At 52.1% G+C, this 19,338-nt stretch overlaps 1 protein-coding gene across 2 annotated transcripts in view; it reads left to right on the top strand.

Moving 5' to 3' along the window:
* LOC125727685 (xylosyltransferase 1-like) overlaps window positions 1-17,699 on the top strand; it is a 33,665-nt gene extending 15,966 nt beyond the window's left edge. For both annotated transcript variants that reach the window (XM_049004563.1, XM_049004565.1), the window contains exons 3-11: window positions 2,009-2,181; window positions 2,392-2,594; window positions 5,100-5,180; window positions 5,941-6,157; window positions 6,302-6,478; window positions 8,101-8,366; window positions 11,164-11,359; window positions 12,083-12,416; window positions 14,830-17,699. In XM_049004563.1, the coding sequence (XP_048860520.1) occupies window positions 2,009-2,181; window positions 2,392-2,594; window positions 5,100-5,180; window positions 5,941-6,157; window positions 6,302-6,478; window positions 8,101-8,366; window positions 11,164-11,359; window positions 12,083-12,416; window positions 14,830-15,152 (1,970 nt within the window). In that variant the 3' untranslated portion in view covers window positions 15,153-17,699. The remainder of the gene's footprint in view (window positions 1-2,008; window positions 2,182-2,391; window positions 2,595-5,099; window positions 5,181-5,940; window positions 6,158-6,301; window positions 6,479-8,100; window positions 8,367-11,163; window positions 11,360-12,082; window positions 12,417-14,829) is intronic.
* Window positions 17,700-19,338: the final 1,639 nt, after the last annotated feature.

Here is a 19,338-nt window from a genome sequence, read left to right as displayed (position 1 = left end):
TAAATGAAACACGAGGCTGCATGCGGAGCAGCCACATTAAGTGCGGCGGCACTCGTGTCAGATGCTAACAGTGCCGGTAATTACAACTGCAAAGCGAGCTCAGAGATTGTGCTTTTCCTGAAGTCGTGAGTCATGTGTAATTGGTGAGTCGCACCACGCCATCCTTCCCGACTGTTAACAAGGGAATGGAGAGCACGTGGGTGAGCCCTCCGGGTGTGCGAGACGGACCGTCTCCCGTAGCTTAGCTCCGGCATTGTGTCTGTACCCGAGCACACAGTTGGGTAAACTAGCATGACACAAGCCAGACTAGTCCTGCCTATAGGGCAGTGTTTCCCAACCTTTTTTGAATTGTGTACCCCCTGAGAGATTTTCTCATACCACAAGTACCCCCTTTGTCAAATGTGTTGATGATTCAATAAAAGTAGAACGTACAACTGATTATCAAATTTAAAACATTTTATTAAATCTCCATAACTTGAACATTTAATTCATTAAGCAACACATCCCAGATAGATTTTCTTTCTATACCAGGGCACAGCTAATGGAATGGCTGATAATATTTACCCATCATCAGGGAAATTAAATATAAAATTTTTTTCCACGTACCCCCTGTAATGTGCTCGCGTACCACTAGGGGTACGCGTACCCCCGGTTGGGAATCACTGCTATAGGGCGTGATTGTGAACAGGGCAGAAGACCTCCTGTCCTGCTGGCACCTACTCCACAGTGCCGTCCCCCACCACACCTGTCAGCTCAGACTTGATGAACTCTTATTTTCATTCATTCTCACTTTTTAAAATTTTATTCGGATCTCTAAGACGTCTGCTCCAAGCCCACGCCAGAATCTCATTTTGAAAGCAGCGCAGTTCCTGCTGACAGAAGCCTTTCCAATAGTTTGATGTCCTGCCTTTCTTTTGAAGTGGTAGCGAAGTAATTCTGACAAAAAAGGACACTGGGAGCCTCCCTCTGTCCCCCCCAGCCCCTCCCGGTCCTGGTCTTGGAGGACAGAGCATCGGAAGGCTTCCTTATGTCTAATGAACGCTCAATTAGCTCAATTACTGGGCTAATTATTTTGACCAAAAACTGCTCAGCCGGAAGGAGAGTAGGCCCAGGGTTGGGCCCGGCCATGTGGCCAGGCGATCCTAGGCGGTGTCACCCTGTGTGCTGAGGTTGACACCCTGCCCCTTCAGCCTGTCGGAGCAGCAGTATGGCGTGCTGGAGTTTTAATGTGCCGTGCCCACACTCAGCACCCCCCCCCCCCCCCCCAAAGGCCGAACATCACGCTGTCTGTGATGAAAACGCACCAGGCAGATCATGCTGGATAGCAGTGGTGACTTTTAGACAGGCAGAGTGGGTGTCTGCAGTGAGGCAGGGCAGAGTGAGGGTGGGGGTGGAGAGAGGGTGGGGCAGAGAGGGTGGGGCAGAGAGGGTGGGGCAGAGAGCAAGAGCAGGACTGAAAGACAGTCACATGTATGCAGCCTGTCACACACACCAACGGTGGGACTCCAGGACAAATACAGCTGGCAAAAATGCTCCCCCCAATGCTGGTCACCTCCACCCTCAGCCCACATCAAGGACACAGCAGTGGTGTGGGGGGGGCGGGGGGGGGGGTGATCTGCGATACATATAAAGCAGGGTATGCATATGGACATGGAGTTGGGGTTACCATGGCAGCGCTAACCGTAACCCCTGGTTGATGATCCCACACCCCACCCCAGACAGCCCCGGATCCCATGACAGAGCAGAGCGGCCCAGTTTATTTATACTCTCTGTGCATTTAGAAAAACCACAAATGGGCACATGCAAGCTGTCATTGCTGCTTCCTGTGTGTTATTCCTGACTGCTGCCTGACATCTATAGGGTTCGTCTTGGTGGGGGGGGGTTTGAGCTCCCCCCCAACCCTGTAATTCAGGGCAGCAGACTGATTTAAACATCAACACACCTTAAGGAGTGACACCTCCCGCACCCAGCTCGCTCCATCCACATGCCTGTCTGTGTCTGCGTCCAGGCAAGGCCGCCGTGAATGCCCAGTGGGACGAGGACCCCGTGGAGGCTGCCCCGACCGTGCCTGTCCGCATCGCCTTCGTCCTGGTGATCCATGGCCGGGCTTCTCGCCAGCTGCAGCGCCTCTTTAAGGCCATCTACCACTCCTCCCATTACTACTACATCCACGTGGACCAGGTTCTCCGTCACCGTGACGATTGCAGAACACAATTAATCCCAATAATAGGTGGTGGCTGAGGTTTTGTGACCACGGTACAGATTGCCAGTGTGCCTACATTCAGCTTACTTTTCAGTCAGCTTATAGGCATCTCACATCTCAGATTATAGCTGGCATCTCGGGGATTTTTACACTCCTCTTGCAATATTTTTTTTCCTCTTTGTTTTCAGCGCTCCAACTACCTGCATAGACAGGTGGTGGCGCTAGCGAGCCAGTATCCCAATGTACGGGTCACGCCCTGGCGCATGTCCACCATCTGGGGTGGAGCCAGCCTGCTCACCATGTACCTGCGCAGCATGAAGGATCTCCTGACCATGAAGGATTGGACCTGGGACTTCTTCATCAACCTAAGCGCCGCTGATTATCCAATCAGGTGAGGGGGCGTTCAGTCGAGGGCCAATCGGAGAGGTGTGAGGGATGAGGTGTGTATCTGGAGAAAAATATGTACCAGGAAGCCAAGTAATGGCACTAAATCACAAGCCTCCCTCGCTCTGTCCCTTCTGGTACTGAGGAAAAAGATCCTGTTCTGTTTTCCAGCTGTCCATGAATTACCTGAGGCTGGAACTAACATCGATTAACGATTCCTGAAAGAATTAACTTGGTCACTGACAGTGATAATTGTTCTTGGGAAAATGACCTGAATTTGGTCTGCATGGGATTATGGGTATATTACTGCGGTTGACCCACCCTGAGCGTTACTGCCGCGGTCGAAAAAGGTAGGCAGACATCGGTGCACTTTGGCGTGTGCCCCCAGAAGAAGAATACATTTGCGAGTTGATGGCTGTTTTGCTCCCCCAACATGGAAAAAACAAAGGAAAATTAGGTCTGGAGCTTATGGTGGGCAGGGCATAGCAGCGCAGGAAATTTCCCTGTACTGGGAGATACAGCGAGTCTGTTTTGTGTCGTACCCTCAGAGTGACAGCGTCGCCATGGTAACCCTAGCCAATCGCCTTCCTCGCTGAGCGATGAATACCTTTAAGGCCCATAAGCTAACCCATTCTACTGGTGCTGTGTTCAGCTGTTAAAACCAGGCTAGGTTTTACAGCGTTGCTGTTGACATAACAGGCACATTCCTTTTTTTTTCGAGGAACCACTCCTGGCTTTTTTCGACAGAACCATCCACTGTTCGTCCTCTAAAGTTTGGGTCCGCACTGGCATCCAGGCAGCGTTTGGGGTTGGAACAGTGTGTTCTGACCCAGGTGTGGATCCCGGACCTAGGCTTCCCGCTGTCCTAGTCCGCCTGCCTCGCCGTGCTCTTATTTGGTTTGGCACCACATCAGCGCCGGACGTGTCCACGGTGACCTGGGCTGCCCTCTTCCGCGCCTGCCTGTGAGACACGCTGTGCCAGCGTGCTGAGTCCTATGGCGCCCCCAGATCGATGCTGCGCTTAAGCCATTTCAACCGCATTAGGGTGTGAGGATCAATGCAGCGCTGTTAGACTACAGAATAATGAGATCCAGCTACTCTGCACCCCCGAAACACCAGAGGGCGCTACAGAGACTCATCGCTCTGGGGGGCTGATTTTCACTCCTTCTTTACCCGTAACAAACACTAATAATAACCCAGTCTGTCAGTCATAGACATAAGCCTTCCACTCTAATAATAACACAGCCTGTCAGTGACAGATGCAGGCCTTCCTCTCTAATAATAATACAGCCTGTCTGTGACAGATGCAGGCCTTCCTCTCTAATAATAATACAGCCTGTCTGTGACAGATGCAGGCCTTCCACTCTAATAATAACACAGTCTGTCAATCACGGACACAGGCCTGCCTCTCTAATAATAATACAGCCTGTCAGTCACAGATGCAGGCCTTCCTCTCTAATAATAATACAGCCTGTCAGTCACAGATGAAGGCCTTCCTCTCTAATAATAATACAGCCTGTCTGTGACAGATGCAGGCCTTCCACTCTAATAATAACACAGTCTGTCAATCACGGACACAGGCCTGCCTCTCTAATAATAATACAGCCTGTCAGTCACAGATGCAGGCCTTCCTCTCTAATAATAATACAGCCTGTCAGTCACAGATGCAGGCCTGCCTCTCTAATAATAATACAGCCTGTCAGTCACAGATGCAGGCCTTCCTCTCTAATAATAATACAGCCTGTCAGTCACAGATGAAGGCCTTCCTCTCTAATAATAATACAGCCTGTCTGTGACAGATGCAGGCCTTCCACTCTAATAATAACACAGTCTGTCAATCACGGACACAGGCCTTCCTCTCTAATAATAATACAGCCTGTCAGTCACAGATGCAGGCCTACCTCTCTAATAATAATACAGCCTGTCTGTGACAGATGCAGGCCATCCTCTCTAATAATGACACAGTCTGTCAGTCATAAAAACATTTTATGGACCGACCTTTTTAAGCTCAGTTTTTGGCTCAAAGCCACAGTCCCACCATTTCCACTTTCCCTGTAGCGCCCTCTACGGGTTGGTGTGTGTCAGCAAATCTGCTGTCGGCTGTTTTCTTGTCTGTTCTCATTTCTCCATAAGAAATCATATAATCCCACAGTAATGCTGTCGACAATTTGTACTCTGTCGTAATCCCCAGCTCGCGTTTGATCTAGGACATGGCACCATAAGCGTTTGACACAGTTATCGATGCCGTCAGGAAGAGGGTCAGGATTTATTTGTTTTGGTTACCATGAAACCTGTCGCACCCCTGGGTACTGCCATGCACCTTCCCAGTGCTGTTTCCACTGCAAGTTCAAGTCAGCGGCAAAAGCGTCTCCTTGTGGGCATCCAGCCAAAGTAGATGTTCAGTGTTTTATAGACTCGGTGGAACAAAGGCTCCTCTGGTCCTGCTCGCTGGTGTTCGGACGGGCATGGCTCCACTGATTCTAATCACCCATCGATTTCATTGGATCTTTAGAACCAATGACCAGCTGGTGGCGTTCCTCTCCAAATACCGAGACATGAACTTCATCAAATCTCACGGGAGAGACAATGCACGGTGAGTGTGACGACCATCCTTAAAACACCACGAAGTTTCATGTAATGCCCTTAAAGGCGGACCCTCCCACTGCCCTTAGCCACGACCCTCGTGTTGATGATGAAAGACAGCCAGAAGGAGACATAGGCTGTCCCCGAATTCAGGAGCTGCATCTTCTGAAGGCCGCATTCAAAGACTGAATGCGTCACACGGATGCGACAAGGCTGTTCCATTTTGGAGGCTACTTCAAACGCGGCCTAGAAATGCGTCCTTCTTTTGCCGAGTCACATAGCATCCATATGGTCCGTCGTGGCCCAATCTATCCCATGGTTCACTACACAGAGGTAAAGTGGGTGCATCCTGGCTGGGCGGTAGGAGCGGCGCTTCGTCACTCAAGGGAAAGGCCGGGAACAGCCGGTGACGCAAATAGGAAATTATCTGCAGGCCAGGCCATGCCATTTGACAACGCTGTCTGTTTGACCTTTGAAGGGCGCAGCCTACATCTTCGTAGACTGCATCTTTCGAAGGGTGCAGCCTGTGAATTTAGACACAGCCACAGAGTCACTTGAAAGCTTGACCTGCTGAGCACCACCCACCCTACATCTGTCATGCTCAGTTAGTGTGACTCCATCCTTTGAGGAGATGTCAGGCTCTTTGAGGAAAGGGGATGAGAAGGCTTCATGTAGCTGTTTGACATCCTGATTCTTCAACTCCACCCCTCCTCCCGGTGGTGTTGTAAAGTCACCCCGACTCTCACCACCGGCTGCTCCTGGCTTTGCAGGTTCATCCGCAAGCAGGGCCTGGACCGCCTCTTCTATGAGTGCGATACCCACATGTGGAGGCTGGGCGACCGCAAGATCCCAGAGGGCATTTCTGTGGACGGGGGCTCCGACTGGTTCCTGCTCAACCGAGCCTTCGTGGAGTACGTGGTCAACTCGCAGGACGACCTGGTCGCCAGCATGAAGCGGTTCTACGCCTACACGCTGCTGCCCGCGGAGGTGAGGGCTGGTACTGTGGACGAGGGTCGCATGGGCGTCTGTACCTACTCCCCCAGGTCTGCCCAGAAATTCTATCTCTCCTGACCTGTGGAGGAGCCACATGTATTGGCTGCCCATCTGATATGTCCTGCCCTCCCTCCCCAGTCATTCTTCCACACGGTCCTGGAGAATAGCCCGTACTGCGAGAGCATGGTGGACAACAACCTGCGTGTCACCAACTGGAACCGGCGTCTGGGCTGCAAGTGCCAGTACAAGCACATCGTGGACTGGTGCGGCTGCTCGCCCAACGACTTCAAGCCAGCCGACTTCCACCGCTTCCAGGTGAGGCACCGCCACCGTCCTCCTGTTCCACACCTGGGCCCAGACCTTCAAACCAGGCAGACTGGGGCTTGAGCCTGGATGCAGTCTCTACAAAGGGTTAACTGGCATGGGCATTATGGGAGAATCCTCTTTGAGCGGGATAGGGCCAGGCCTGGGCTCAACTGGGGCAGCGGAGTGCGGGGGACCGGGACGTCTGACCCGCCGGCTCCCTCGACCCACAGGTGCCGCCCGATTCCATCTGCTTCCCGGCCAGCGCTCCTCTGTTCGCTGTGGTCTGCTGGGGTTCTCGTGAGTCATCACCTCAAACTGGGCCCCGTCTCCAAAAGTAGAGCACTCTAAATCAGGCCACAGGAGCGTCTCTGGGCGCAGTCGCCTTCCTCGCTCCGCTAATCGCGTGCTTGTGGGTTCCTTCGCCTCTGGATTGCAGTGCTCATGGTCCCGGTCCTCCGGGATGTACGCAGACCCATCACTAACCCGCGGAGGAGCATTCAGCTCTCTGCCTTTCACCGCAGGCTCCTCCGCGTGGGTGTCCGTGGGCTCCGCTCCTCGCCAGCACGGACAAGTGGGCTGGGGGTTGAACCTACTTCCTTATTTTGTAGGCGGGCCTCCTTCTCTGTACACCTGCTCAACTGGGGACTCAGCTTTACCCCCCGCCTCAATCCCAGTATTCCCCAGCCCAGAGCCAAGCTGCAATTGGTCTAGGTTGTTTGAGGACGGTTTCCTCAGGCCTGAATCTGTTCAGAACAATGGCGTTATAGCGTGACATTGGAGGGGACCGCATTTGCCCCAGCACTGGCGGGGGGAAGGTGTTTAATATCGAGATATATCTCAATGGGGACACATGCAGTAGTCACATTGTGAAAGGTTGCATTGTAAAAAAGCTTTAAAAATAATACAGATTTCATCATCTAAAACAGTAACTTTGTTTTGGGTACAGTTCCACAACTAAACATAGCCTAACTAAAAAAACGACTGACCCATCTGATAAAATGATTTTGTCTGATATAGGACTACAGTTTCTGTTAGGTATGTTTCATCCTCACTCTCTGCTCCGCTCATGCACAGCAAATTGGCCTCAGTAACGCAGTTTCATAATGAAAGATAAGGAACACATCCTTAATTTTTTATTTTTTGGGAAGGAGGGGGGGGTGGTCTCCTGTTCCCCCTATTCCTGACGTCCCTGATTCCGAACCTCCGAATCTGAGCCTAGAGGACTATTGTGCCCCCTCCCTGACGGACACTCCAGATGGATTTAAACCCCCGGGATTGGTCTGTGGTTCTTGGTGGGCCATCGCTATTGGCTGAGCCCCCCCCCCCCCCCCTTTTGCAGGCTCGGTCTGCAGCACATGAGCCTCGTCTCTGTCAGCAGACGACAGGCTTGAGTGGAAGCGTTCCTCCTTCCCTAATAAACGCGCGCCTCCTGGCCTCCTGGGATAGCAGCACTCTGATCTTATTTTTACCTCGGCTCCCTCACGCCTCCCGTGCCTCTCGCCGACTCCTCGCCCCGGGAGCCGGCGAGGGAAGCTGTCAGTCTCTCACGGCTCTGTCTACCGTGCGCATCCTCTCTCGTAAACCCCGCTGAGATCCCTCGCTCTGACTGGCGGCGTCTTTTCCCTCCGCAGCAAACCACCAGGCCGACTTTCTTTGCCCGCAAGTTTGAGGCCAGCGTCAACCAGGAGGTCATCAACCAGCTGGACGCCTTCCTGTTCGGGCCCTTGGCCCCCAGCACCCCTGGGCTCCAGGCTTACTGGGAGAACGTGTACGACGAGCACGACGGAGTCGGCAGCCTCTCCGACGCCCAGCTGACCTACTACCACGCCTTTGGACGCATGGGCCTGGCGCATGCCGCCAGTCCGGCGCAGGGAAATCCCAGCACCAGCAGCTGCAGGTCAGAGTCGGCCCCTGGTGCCGGAAAGCTCCTCTATCACTGCAACACCTCGACCCTAGTTGCTGTCTAACCCCAACTACCACATTTGCATTATTTACCCAAAAATTAGTTAAAAAAAGACTGAATTTACTGTGAGGCGCCACAAAGGACTATTAGTGGAAAGTTACTGTAACGTAACCATCTGCCATTAAGCTCCCGCCTGCTGCAGCTTATAGGACAGAGTGAATTTGACAGGCAGGCTCTCCATCCAATGGCACGTGAGGTGGACAGAGAAGGCAAGTGTGAGGTACCAGGGATAGTCTGGTTATGGTGTGTTCTGAAAAACTGAAGGCCATTATACGTTACAGTTTGTGTGTATTACCCAGAATGCACCTGACCTTCATTCCCCCACAGCTCTTATTCCAGGCGTGAATGTGGCTAGGCTTCAGGTGGCGGGGGGGTAGGGGTGGGGGGGGGGGGGGGCTTTAGCGGCCATGCTTCTGGGGAGACAGCGAGTCACTGTTCTTTACTTCGAGTGACATGGGCAGGGAGGAGCCGCAGTGAAAGGGCTTCTGTCACCCTACTGGGGACTGCTGGCTCGGGGAGGGGGGGGGCATGTGTAAATATTTGCTGTTCTGCTTGTCAGGGTGGCTGTGCAGGGATCGAGTCCTGCAGCTTCTCCCAGAATACAGATGAGCTGAGCAGGAGGCATAGGGCAGCTTCCTCTCACGTCCCTCCTGTCCTCCTCCTATCTGCCTGTGCTCCCCTTCTCCTCCTCCTCCTGTCCTCCTCCTGTCTGCCTGCGCTCTCCACCTTCCCCTCTCCTTGTCATATACCTCCCTCCCTCCCTGTTTGAAGGGTGGCCGACGTCACGTTTGCATCCAGGTGACAGCCGGCGTGTATCTAAGCTTCATGTTGTTTCTCTCTGGTGGGGAGGGGGGGGGGGGCATAATGGGAGCCCTGTGGTGGGTGGCTGGAGTCACTGTGATAAGGTGCGAGAGCTAGGTAGGGATGGGATCCCCTGATCAGGCGATCCCCCCCCACCGAGGCTGGCAGCAGCAGTGTTTACCTCCACTCAAACCGCACATTTGTGTGGGGCCCCCTGTTGGCCACAGATAGTCTCTAGACTAAATGTCAAATAAACACGTTATTTAGGAGATGCTGAAACAGCATGTTCTGCTAAACAGCTACCTACCATCTTCTGACTCGCTACATATTTACATTTATTAACATCTTGGGGGGGGGGTTGTATCTGCCCCCAGGACGAGTCACATCCCCAGCCGTCGCACTCCCCCCACCACATGCTGTGAGCTCCTTGAGGCTCCTCCAGACCCCTGATCTTTGCACCTCTCTCCCCCATGAATAATTCATCCCGGGAATGCCAACAGCTTTCCGAAGCGGAGCTCTGCCTGTAAACGTGGAAGTGGTGCGCCTCTGAAAAAGGCAGCGAGGTGGGAGGGGGGCATAATTGAGGACATCAAGGGGCTTCCCCTCCCGGCCCAGAATTGTGGGTCACATTTCCATGATGGATTCTGGTCCTGGTGGAACTGGCTCTAAGCAGGGGGGGTCGTGTTCAGGTTGTGGGACGGTCGATCCCTTCATGGTTCGGCTGCATTACCTGCTGCGTGTGCATCAATCTCATGCGGTCCAGCTCCGGTCCTGTTGCTCGTTGCCGCACCTCCAGTACCCCCCCCCCCCGCGCTCCAGTTCAGCCAGCCTCCCCGCCCGCCGCATCTTACTGGACCTCGTACAGAATTCGCTGTTAGGTTGTCACTATTCTGCAGAACATTTTAAACATTTATAAGGCTTAGTAAGCGATGAGGAAAATTAACTCGTCTATCCTGACCGACCTCCTTCAGACGTTATTCCCCAGAATCTGTATCTGGCTTCCATCTGATATGAAATAATAAACAAATATTACATGATAAAAAAATTGCTGTCATGAAGCATGATCACGCCATACGTCCTGCTGCATAATGTGCAGCCAAGTTGCCAAGTTAGGAGAACAAGAATGGTTAAGAGCAGGTTAAATCCCGAGGTCGATTGCGAATAAAGCTCGCAGTTTCGTGTGTGTGTGTGTGTCAGGGTGACTTTACAGAGGAGATCCCGCTAGCACGCCCGCACCTCTGTGCCATGCTGAGGTGATCAGCTGGCAGGCATATGGGAACGGGGGGGGGGGGGCGGATTTCTGACGTCAGTGTCTGGGACTCCAGCACTTGCTGGGGCTGCATCTGTGTGTGTGTGTGTGTGTGTGTGTGTGTGTGAGTGTGTGTGGTCCAGGTATACATTACACTGTGAGGACCAAATGTTCCCAGAATGTGATAAAAACCTATAATTTTGACGTTAGGGGGGGGGGCGTTTTTTTTGGCCTGCACAAGGGGAACGTCAATTTAATAAAAATCTATGACTGCAATCAAAAAGTTACAAATATTTTGTTTGGTTACTTATGGGTAAGGTTAGGGCTGGGTAGGGGTTAGAGTTTTCCCCATAGAAATGATTGGAGAGTCCCCACAAATATATAATTACAAATCTTTGTGTCTGTGTGTGTGTGTGTGTGTGTGTGTGTGTGTGTGTGTGTGTGTGTGTGTGTGTGTGCACTTATGTGCGTTTGCGACAGAGAGAGAGATAGGGAGGGGGAGGAACAGGGTGGAAGTAGCGGGGTAGTAGTGCATCAGCGCGCTGACGTCAGGGAGATCCTCGCAGGGAACAGCTTCTGCTTCCCCCAGAACATCCGTCAGAAGAAGACCCACACTGTGCCATGATGCAGTCAGATATGCGAATCGCAACCATCCTTGAATCATCCTGCCCACCCCCACAGGTACCTCCCCGTGGGACACCCAGTGTCGGTGCACCTCTACTTCATGTCCGACCAGTTCCAGGGCTACCTGGTCAGGCACCACGCCACCAACTTGGCCACCAGCAAGGTGGAGGCCCTGGAGACCTGGGTCACGCCGAAGACAGCCTTCAGGTTCTCAGGCCCTCCGGGAAGCTTCTCTCGACTGCAGTTTATAGAGGTAACCACCAGGGCGGCGCCACACAAGCGGCAGTGTTCATCACCACTCTAACCACATTTCAGCCCGAGGCCCTTGAGGTTTGAGCCTCCTATTGGCCACAAACAGTCAATACACTAAATATTAATGAATCACTTTCCTTATTTAATGCTTCAGCAGCATGTTCTGTTGACCAGCTAGAATCACCTGATTCTACTCTCTAGCTATTTATTCCATTTTTGACACATACTACCCTAACCCTGGCCCCAGACAAGTGCATATAAGTTCTCCTTCCTTCTTCAGCCCAGCCCCATAGTCCTCAAAACACACATTTAAGACATCATGTTTCCCACCAAAAGCCGCGATGATGCATTTCAGAGCACCGCTAGAAACCGCTGACCTCTAGCCATGTAGCGTGCGTCCTCGGGCGCCTGTGCGTGTCGCATTTATAATTTGGTCTGCCCTTCCGAAGCAAACTGGCCGGTTTACGTTCTAATCTAAAGCCGACGACCTTTTATTTTCTGTTCCTGTAAATTGAACGATCTCGCCTCCGTCCTTCCTCGCCGTGGAGAATAGCTGGTGCTTAGCATGCGGGAGGCACGACTGAGTGATGAAAGCGGTTAAGGGGCTCGTTGTTTTCCTTCGGCGCGGATGACCCTTCGACGTGAGACCCCCCCCTGTCGCCGAAGCTGCCCCCCAGAGCGACCGCGGGCTCCGCGTTGCTCACTGCACTGCCTCCCCCCTCAGATCGGCACAGACTGGGATGCCAAGGAGCGGATCTTCCGGAACTTCGGCAACCTGATGGGCCCCCTGGACGAGCCGGTGGGGATGCAGCAGTGGGCCAAGGGGCCGAACGTGACGGTGACCGTGGTGTGGGTGGACCCCACCAACGTCATCGCCGCCACCTACGACGTGCTGATCGACGGCGCTGCCGACTTCACGCACTACAAGCCGCCGCTGAACCCGCCGCTCAGGCCTGGCATCTGGACGGTGCGCGTGCTGCACCAGTGGGCCGCCGTGGCCGACACCCGCTTCCTGATCGTCCCGCTGGCCTACAGTGACCGACAGCCCATCCGCCGAGGTGGGTCACTGTCACTGCATCGAGATTCAGCTTCGGAGTTTAAAAAAAGTTCTTACTTACTGCAGGGCGATATCAGACTTCAGAGCAAAAGGTGGGATTTATCACAAATTGTCAATCACTGCAGTGGGTGGGGTTTACTGTGAGCTGTCGCTCGTTACCAGTGGATGGAGTTTACTGCGAGTCTGTGAGATGTCGGTTGCTGTGGTGCATGGAGCTTAGTGCAGGCTGTCAGTTATTGTAGAGGGTGGAGCTCACAGTGAGCTGACAGTCATTACTGTGGGTGGTGATTTATTGTGATCTCTCAATCATTACCTTGGGTGGAGCTTTCTGTGAGCTGTCGCTCATTACAGTGGATGGAGTTTACTGTGAGCTGTCGCTCATTACAGTGGATGGAGTTTACTGTGAGCTGTCGCTCATTACAGTGGATGGAGTTTACTGTGAGCTGTCAGTTATAAATTGATTTAGCAGGAACCAATTTAAGTAACACTCATTTCTCTTCTCTGGTGGGAGATACTGTTATCCAAGGTGACTTAACCAGCTATTATGTATTAAACTCACTCTTATTTCACTGGGAGGATGCAGAGTGAGCACCCTGTTGTGATTCACAGCACCAGGAAACATTTAAAAAGCAATTTGGCACCTTAACAACAAGTGACTTTGTAAGGAAAAGCTGCAGTTTATTCCACTTTGCACAGTGGGTCTTTATCATGGCTGCTGGGAGGAATGTGGAGACCCTCCCTCTGCTGTAAGTCGCCGATGTGCGAGCATTTCTGAAAAGGAGAACCCTGACCAAGAACTGAATACACAGAGAGCAGCTTCTGGAACATTCCGGCTGGAACATTTAGCCATGAAACGGTCAGATTGATTGCAAGCAGGCCGTTGTGTCACATTACCGGTGCAGGAGACATTGTGTGTGTGTGTGTTTGTGCAGCACTGCACGTTGCCCCCGGCTACTGAATTCTGCAGCCAAGTAGGCAACCTCATTGTGCCTTAGGGATCACAAATCCCCCGCCCCCGCCTCCGCCCACTGGAAGGTTCTGAGGGGGACCAGGTGATGGTGGTGAATGTGGCATGTCTGCGTTCCTGGAAGTTGTACTCCTTTGTGCGTGTTTTGGAACGGCGAGTGTGTGCCAGCACTCAGGGGCGTAATGCTGCCATGCTCCAGCAAAGCCTTCCTTCCGGTAACTTCTGTAGCGCCGACCTGGACTTCTTTGGCTGCCCGCATCTTTGTAGACCTCCACCGGGGCAAAATGAACTATTCCGTATTGAGGTTTTTCTAAAATAGCCTCTGGTAAAATATCACCAAGGCGACTCTATAGTTTTCTCATCTCGAAGCGAGTAGAGAAGGGTCATGTGACCTGCGCATGTGGTGAAATCCACAGAATCCATCAAGAGTTAGATGACTCAATGTGGGCCAGCGCAAGCCCTAAATGGAGTAGCCTGAATTATCTCAGAGCGGCTCCCTGTGGCTGCCGCCACTGGCCGGGTGGGGTGTGTGGGCAGGGCCTTGAGGTGAGAGTGATCTCACCGTGTGAGACGGCAGCGTAATGCGGTTGGAATCCGGTACGAGTGGCAGGGGGGCTGATTCTGTGGTGCACCATCACAAATGGACACCACCGGCCGGGGTGAGGCACGGACCCACCAGGCAAGTTACCATGGCAAGTTCCAGAGGAAAGGAGAGCTTGATGCCGATTATGAAGATGATGCTAAGGGGCCCACTACTCAAACCATACATTTGCATGGGGCCCCCAAGGCTTTGGGACCCCCTGTTGGCTACAAACTGTCACTGCACTAGGGGAGTGTGGGCCCCAAAGTGACATTTTGTAACCACAAACGACAACAACAAACAAAAGTGGTAAGCATGGAGGGCCTCCATGCTTAATGCAGGAAAGCAAATAAACTGTTTAAATAGGCTGTTTAAACGTCCACCGATCTAAACCTGTTTGCTATCTAAGAAGGTCTGTTTCTTCATGAGTGACTCCAAAGTCAGAAGTACATCTCCAGCCAGCATTAAAAATTAGCGTCACCTCTGCGTGTGGGATGAGTCACCAGACCGTCACAGGAAAGAGTGCGGCGTAAACAGTGTCCGCATTGTCCAGATTAAATCAGGACGGGGATGGAACCGAGCCCACAGAAAGTCACCAACCCCCACACGCCCAAGAACAACAATACCATCCGGTAATCTGTGATTGGTGTGATGCCGGAGCTAAAGCAGGGTGGGATGGGGGCAGAGGCTTGGAGGGATGTGTGCGAGTCCTCGCCGTAAGCGCTCATCCTCATGTGCGGGTCCTCGCCGTAAGTGCTTGTCCTCTTGTGCTGGTCCTCTCCGTAAGCACTCGTCCTCGTGTGCGGGTCCTCGTGGCTGGACAGACCCCGCTTATATGCACCTTCTGGTTTCTTCTCCCCTTTCCAGACGATGCCCTGAGGCTCCACAACGGTCCTGCTAAGAACAGTTACATGGAGCAGAGCTTCCATGGCCTGAACCCCATCCTCAACATCCCCGTGCACCTGGGCCAGGTGGAAGCGGCCGAGCGCAACGCCGGACTGACAGGCCCTGCCCTGGAGCGCTGGGTGGACGGCCTGGTGGCTGAGGGCTGGGCCCCCATGAGCGTGTGCACGGCGGGCCCTGGGGCCTGCCCCAGCCTGCAGGCATGTGCCAAGGCCGAATGGAGTTCACTCAGTCCAGACCCCAAATCTCAGCTGCGGCCCCCCAGAGCCGATGGCCGCATCAGGTAGCGCCCCCTGCTGGACTGGAGGCTCTGCGGCTGGATTTCTATGCTGTTATTTATTTGTGACAATTTTATTACATATTTCAGGTTGTTAAAAGGAAACACTTTGAGCATTCCTTCCTCCATCCTCGTACCAGTTATAATTAACGAGGTTCTGCATTTTGTTGACTAAGAAAACTCCCGGTTATTCTGGCGAGTCTGATTCAGCTCCCCGCCCCGAGTCTGTTTATTTTGAATTAGTGAATTCACCATGACTGGGTCTCCATTTTTCCTTATGGTCGCTGCAGATATGGAACGCCACCCCAACTTTGCCTCTTTACTGAAAGGATGGGGGGGTCGCCCAGACATCCATTGGCTGTGGCAGGGTGGGGGGTGGAGCCTGTCCGTCACGTTGGCGAATTAACTCTCTCGTGTTCTCTTTTTCCTGCTTCAGAGCTAAAACGTGTGCAGACAGTAAGGAACCAAATGGTGGCTATTTATTTGTACATTTTATTAATACTGACTTTAGTCAGTGACTAATGACCATATGCTGCTTTGCAGCTGAGTGACGGCTTTCTGTCAGTTTGCTGCCTTTATTTACAAAGGCCTTTCACTCCCCATCTCTGCCTGTAGCCCATGTGCAAGCAGAGTGCAGTTTCTCTCTTTTTCCTGTCCTTCAAGAATCGGTCTGGCTTTTCTGGCTATGGCCCACTTACATGCAGGCCACTTGGCAGGGTGGGCGGGGCCGTGGGAGGGGCTACATTTTGGTTACTTAGGCTGGTAGCTTGGCATTGATTGAAAACAGGAAGTGGGCGCAGTTTGGACTCGTCAGTGCTGCCGTCAGAATCAGAGAGTGTCCAATACACCCCCCCCACACACACACACTAAATCCCCAGCTTAGCACTGAAAATGCATAAATAAGCCGACTGGTGAGGTAAGATGAGCTGAAGCTCCTGTTGCCTTCTGGGAAATTTGGCTTCACAGAGAACAGAAGAAAATACATTTTAGACCCAGGAGATGGAGGGATCCTCTCCGCGCTGAATGTAGGCGCAATACGCTGCTTGTTATTCTTTTAAAAACATTATCAGAAACAACGTTGCAAAGCATTGAGTTTCCATTACAGCCGAACTGGAGTCAAGCCATTTGCTGTGGACAATTGACTTAGCAGGTAGAAATCAGAGATCAGGCTTCGAAGCACACGGCGGGTGGGCGTCCCTGCTGTTCGCTGTCAATCATTCTCAGTTTCAACCAATGGGATGCGGGTGACGGTGACTGACAGGCTTCGATGTCTCCTCCCACTTTGGTTTCTGAAGGACAGTGGGCCTTTTCCACCTCCCTATGTAGGAAGGTATATCAACCCCCAATCTTACAGCCTCTCTTCTGTTTCATTTTACCCAATTGTACATATGCTCTCTCCATTGCACTTTTTTAGTCCATCCATTTGGAAGCTGCGCCGCCCTGTTGGTGACACATGGAATGACAGGGGTGGGTTTTATTCATGATTCGCCTGGAGTTCACATTCCTGGATGGGGCACAGGAGGCTCTAGTCCCTGCTGTTGCTGCATAGAATTCTGGAAACTTCCAGCAAAAAACAGGTCCTTTAAAAGACCATATATATGAAAATGTTCATGTTGCGTGTAATTACCTGCGTGTCTGTACTCCTGGTGCGTACTTGTACTACCTACGACACTCGCTACCCCTGCCTGGTAAATGTACCACACTTCGATCCTCCGGTTAATCCACCCCAGGCAGAGAGTTACCCGATCACGGCAAACTGCGTAAACTTAAAATCTCTTTGCCAAATGTCGGTCAGACGAGTCTAGCCTTAACAATTGACTGCTGCTGGTGGTTGTAAGTGGGAGGAGTCTGCCGGGGGGTGGGGCCTGGAGGGGTTGGGGCGTGGCTTGATAAAGGTGGAAATTTCAGCCAGACTCACTGGATAAGTCAGGTGGCGTTGAGGTCTTCAGGGACAGGTTTATGAGGCAAACAAACTTTCGCCACTGAAACGATCGCTTAAGCAAACAGCTAGCATTGCTGATTAACGTCAACCATAAATGTATGTTCAACGATAAATCCAGTTATGACACTCTGATCTATATGGTATAACTATTTTGGTATAAATCATTAAAAAACTGTACATAGATATTTTGTGAAGGAAGGATGTCTAACGGTTACTGTAAATAGGTCAGATGTTCAAGCAAAAGGGAATTTAAAAGGGAATGTACTTATGAGCTTGTTGACTATCAAGAGTTCTGGCTGATTCCATTAGGAACGAAGATCTTTGCCTTTAAGAGTGTTTTGCCAGACTGTTGCTCCCCTTTGAGATGTTTTCTCTGAATCTCTCCTTCCCTGCTACAGGGTCTCTGTGCCTTACCCTTTGTCCTCTCTGAGAAACTCCTCTCCACAAACAGCCAACACACTTATTTATGATTTGTTTTTGGTTCGTTTTGTTTTTGTTTTGAATTCTAACATACCAAAAAGATCTTTGGCACTTGTAAATGCAACAATGCCGTCTGTCATTTTGGTTCCTTTTACTTTGACTGCTGAATTTTAAAATAAAATTTTTTAAGACACATCTCTTCTTGTGCATCTTGGTCCTGCATCAGCCCGTGAGACCTTTAGGGGAGGCAGAATGTCCCAGACCGAGCAGCAGGAGTCGGTGAGGAGCCAGAGAGATTCTGGGGGTGGGCTGCTGATCGCTGTCAATAAGCTGGAATAAACCTCCAAGAGAAGGAGAGGAAGCTGCCCGGGACGAAGAAAAGCGATTGTTTGAGATTGTTCAAGACCCTCAGGGTATTTTTTCATATGTAAATGAGGTGGCTGAGTGGGTGGAGCTGGATATGTGGAGGGAAAGATGGAGAGGAACAGCTACTGATGAGAGACAGGAAGCACAGAGTAACCACCCACCCCCCAAGCCCTCTTCAGATCAAAGGTCTGTGGGCGGAGCCCTCGAAGCCATTACAGCAGAAACCTCCCTGAGCACTTCCATCACCTGCTGCCCTATAACCCCCCCCCACACACACACACGCACACACCCCTCGATATGCCGAAACCCTCTGCAGCCACAGTACACATCCTGTGTGTGTGTGGTGTGCAGGCATCCTGCAGGCTCCGCCTTCTTCATGAAGAATGTCCCCGCACTGCGTGATGCTGGTCTGCAGCTGTCAGTCAAATGCAGGTGGGGGGGGGGGCTTATCTTTGGTTAATTTTTCGCCTGCCAGGCTTCTGCGTCTCGCAGACTGTACATCACAGCTGAAACACAGCGGGATGCGTTGCCTAGCAATAAGGGTCCTGGCGGCTGTCTGGCATGGTCGGGGGGGGGGGGGGGGGGGGGGGCATGTCTGCTGCGTTGCTCTTGTGGGTAAGTGCCCTCCTTTCAGAGAGCGGCGGATCGGGAACAGTTGATGGTATCAGAGAAGGGTCTCAGACACAAAGACACCCAATTAGAGGTAAGTGTGGGCACATCGTGTTTGAGAGGAACACGGCACCGGCCCACGCACCAGAGGTCACACCTGCTCCTCACCTGTGAGGCCGTCCTCCTTCCCAGAACCTCCCAGAATGTCAGGTCCCTCTCGAGCTCGAAGAAGGGGAAGCCCGGGCTTAGCTCTAGATGCTTCTGTGGCAGGTGTCACCTGCTGTTACTCTGCTCCTTTGTGGGACAGGGGTTGAGACGGGTTACACACACAGACTATTAGTGTGTCTGCACATCACATGGGGGCCTGTCGTGAACCGTCTCACTCAATCCAGGTAACAATCAGCCCCGCTAAGCCTCAGATGCAGCTGTGTGACAGAGGCCGGCACGTTGAAGACCAATAACACTTATTATAAGGTAACTACCAGGATTCCAATCTGTGGTGTTGAGGCAACACAGGGTGTTGTCACGTCTAATGGAAGTCAAAGCGATTACCCACAATGCAGTGCACCTCCGGTCGTATTAAACACACAGCTCTGTTTACACAAACTGCTTCTCACGGGTGTTGTCCCAGCGTTGTGGGGCTCAGATGGAATTTGTCTCAGGCAATTCCATTATTCTGTAAGGGACATTTTAACGGGGCTAGTTACACATCGAAAATCTAACGTACACAGGACGTTGCGTAGATACGCAAACCGTGACAGTTTTGTGATTTATCCGGGGCTTCGTCAGAGAACGAAAATCAAGCCGCCCATGAAAATGTTCAGAGTGCTGCACTGGTGGAGGGACGAAGCCTTGTGAT

The sequence above is a fragment of the Brienomyrus brachyistius genome, unplaced genomic scaffold (genome assembly GCF_023856365.1).
Source record: "Brienomyrus brachyistius isolate T26 unplaced genomic scaffold, BBRACH_0.4 scaffold110, whole genome shotgun sequence".
Classification (NCBI taxonomy): domain Eukaryota; kingdom Metazoa; phylum Chordata; class Actinopteri; order Osteoglossiformes; family Mormyridae; genus Brienomyrus; species Brienomyrus brachyistius.
The sequence above is the reverse complement of the archived record's forward strand: the minus strand, read 5'-3'. Positions and strand labels throughout refer to the sequence as shown.